The 2,500-nt window shown below is 48.6% G+C and overlaps 1 protein-coding gene across 1 annotated transcript in view; it reads left to right on the top strand.

The window, feature by feature from the left end:
* The window catches only part of LOC121271123 (carcinoembryonic antigen-related cell adhesion molecule 5-like), a 55,628-nt gene that overhangs the window by 41,095 nt on the left and 12,033 nt on the right, over positions 1-2,500 (top strand). Inside the window, exon 5 of the mRNA XM_041176888.1 lies at positions 1,254-1,529. Within this exon, the coding sequence (XP_041032822.1) occupies positions 1,254-1,529 (276 nt within the window). The remainder of the gene's footprint in view (positions 1-1,253; positions 1,530-2,500) is intronic.

Genomic DNA, 2,500 nt, shown 5'->3' with positions numbered 1-2,500 from the left:
ACACTCACACTCACACACACATACATACACTCTCTCTCTCACACACACATACATACACTCTCTCTCTCACACACACATACACACACACTCATTCATACACACATACAAGCACTCTCTTTCACACACACGTACACACACGCTCACACACACACTCACACGCACATACATACACTCTCTCTCACACACATACACACACACTCATGCTCACACACACAAACATACACTCTCTCTCACACACACACTCAAACTCACACACCCATGCACATATGCTCTTGCACACACACACATTCACACACATACACCCACGCATATATACACACACCCATGCACACACACAAACATGTACACACGCCACTCTCAGATGCACACTTACACAGGCACAAATTCACAAACACTCATTCAAACTCCCAGGCACACACGCTCACTTACGAAGACTCATACTCGTACTCATACTAACATACACACAGACTCACGCTCACACACTCACTCACACAGCCTCACACGCAGATTCTTACTCATACTCACACAGACACACACACAGACACACACACATACACACTCGCACTCACACAGACATCCATGCACAATCACACTCGTACTCACAGACACACACACAGATTCACATTCGCACTCACACAGACATGCACACAGTCTCTCTCACACACACACACAGACCCACATTCACAATCACACAGACACACACAGACACATGCTCACACTCAAACACACAGACTCCCACTCCCACAGACGCACACACAGACTCACAATCACACTCACACATTCACACACAGGCTCACACTCACACTCACACAGACACACACACAGTCACACCTGCACTCACACAGACACACGCACGGTCACACCCACACTCACACAGACACACACAGGCTCACACTCACACTCACACAGACATACACAGTCACACCTGCACTCATACAGACATACACGCACTCGCACCCGCACTCACACAGACATACACAGTCACACCCGCACTCACACAGACACACACAGTCACACCCGCACTCACACAGACACACACGCACTCGCACCCGCACTCACACAGACACACACAGTCACACAATCACACGCTCACACACACACAGACAGCCACACTTGTACACACACGTTCGTGAACCTCATGGTGAGATATTTGGGGTGGGGGGGGGGCTAAAAGTTCAGTCAAAATGACGGTTGTGTGAATCTTTGTTGCTGAACACCGATGCGAGTTTAAGCGTATCTCTTTCCAAATGCAGATGGTCCAGAGACAGCAGCAATCCGGAGAGATTTCCAGTCAGACTGTGTAGTCCCTGATCAAGTCGTGGGGGGCAGCAGTGGAAGCTTATCCTGTGAGACCACCTCGGTTCCAATTGCAGTGTTCACGTGGTTGCTCAACGGGCAGCCTCTGCGTTCAGGGAGCACCATCCCCTTCAACAGCACAGGGGCCGGCAACACTGGCAATTATACCTGCATCGCCAGGAACATCAAAACTGCCAATCAGATCTCAACATCCACTCAACTCAACATCGTCAGTACGTGCAGCTTAAAGTAACACATTCATCTGCACCGTGTTCCCCCAACTGCCCAGTATCTGTTATCCTATAAACTCCCCGAACCCCTCGATTAGATTCCAGTCTGTAACTCACTCCCGGGTATCTGTTATTCTATATATAAACCCCCTGAACCCCTCGATTAGATTCCAGTCTGTAACTCACTCCCGGGTATCTGTTATTCTATATATAAACCACACCGAACCCCTCGATTAGATTCCAGTCTGTAACTCACTCCCAGGTATCTGTTATTCTATATATAACCCCCCCAAACCCCTCGATTAGATTCCAGTCTGTAACTCACTCCCGGGTATCTGTTATTCTATATATAAACCACCCGAACCCCTCGATTAGATTCCAGTCTGTAACTCGCTCCCGGGTATCTGTTATTCTATATATAAACCAGCCCAAACCCCTCGATTAGATTCCAGTCTGTAACTCACTCCCGGTAACTGTTATCATATATGTAAATATCCTGAAACACTCTATTAGATTCCAAATCTTAAGTCACTCCTGGAAGGGGCTGAGTGGCCTCCATCTGTTCCTGTGTAACATGCTCGAGGACCTGCGTACCCTCCTCCTCTTCTTGTGTAACAGGTTTGAGGAGCTGAACAGCGTCCTCTTTTCCTGTGTAATAGGATTGAGGGGCTGAATGGCCTCCTCCCATTCCTGTGGGAGGCGGATGTGAGAGAACCAGATGGGGGAGCTGGAGAGAAGCTGTGACAGGGAAAATGACAGTGAAAGGACTGTGAGAATGTGTGTGTGTGTGATTGTGTGTGTGATTGTGTGTGTGTGATTGTGTGTAATTGTGTGTGTGTGATTGTGTGTGTGTGATTGTGTGTGATTGTGTGTGTGTGATTGTGTGTGCGTGTGATTGCATGTGTGCATGTGCGGGTGTGTGTGTGCCTGTGTGTGTGTGCCTGTGTGTGCATGTGCCTGTGTGTGCGTGTGCC

Source organism: Carcharodon carcharias, chromosome 29, assembly GCF_017639515.1.
Source record: "Carcharodon carcharias isolate sCarCar2 chromosome 29, sCarCar2.pri, whole genome shotgun sequence".
Taxonomy (NCBI): domain Eukaryota; kingdom Metazoa; phylum Chordata; class Chondrichthyes; order Lamniformes; family Lamnidae; genus Carcharodon; species Carcharodon carcharias.
Note: the sequence above shows the minus strand (reverse complement) of the source record. Positions and strands in the feature narration are given on the sequence as shown.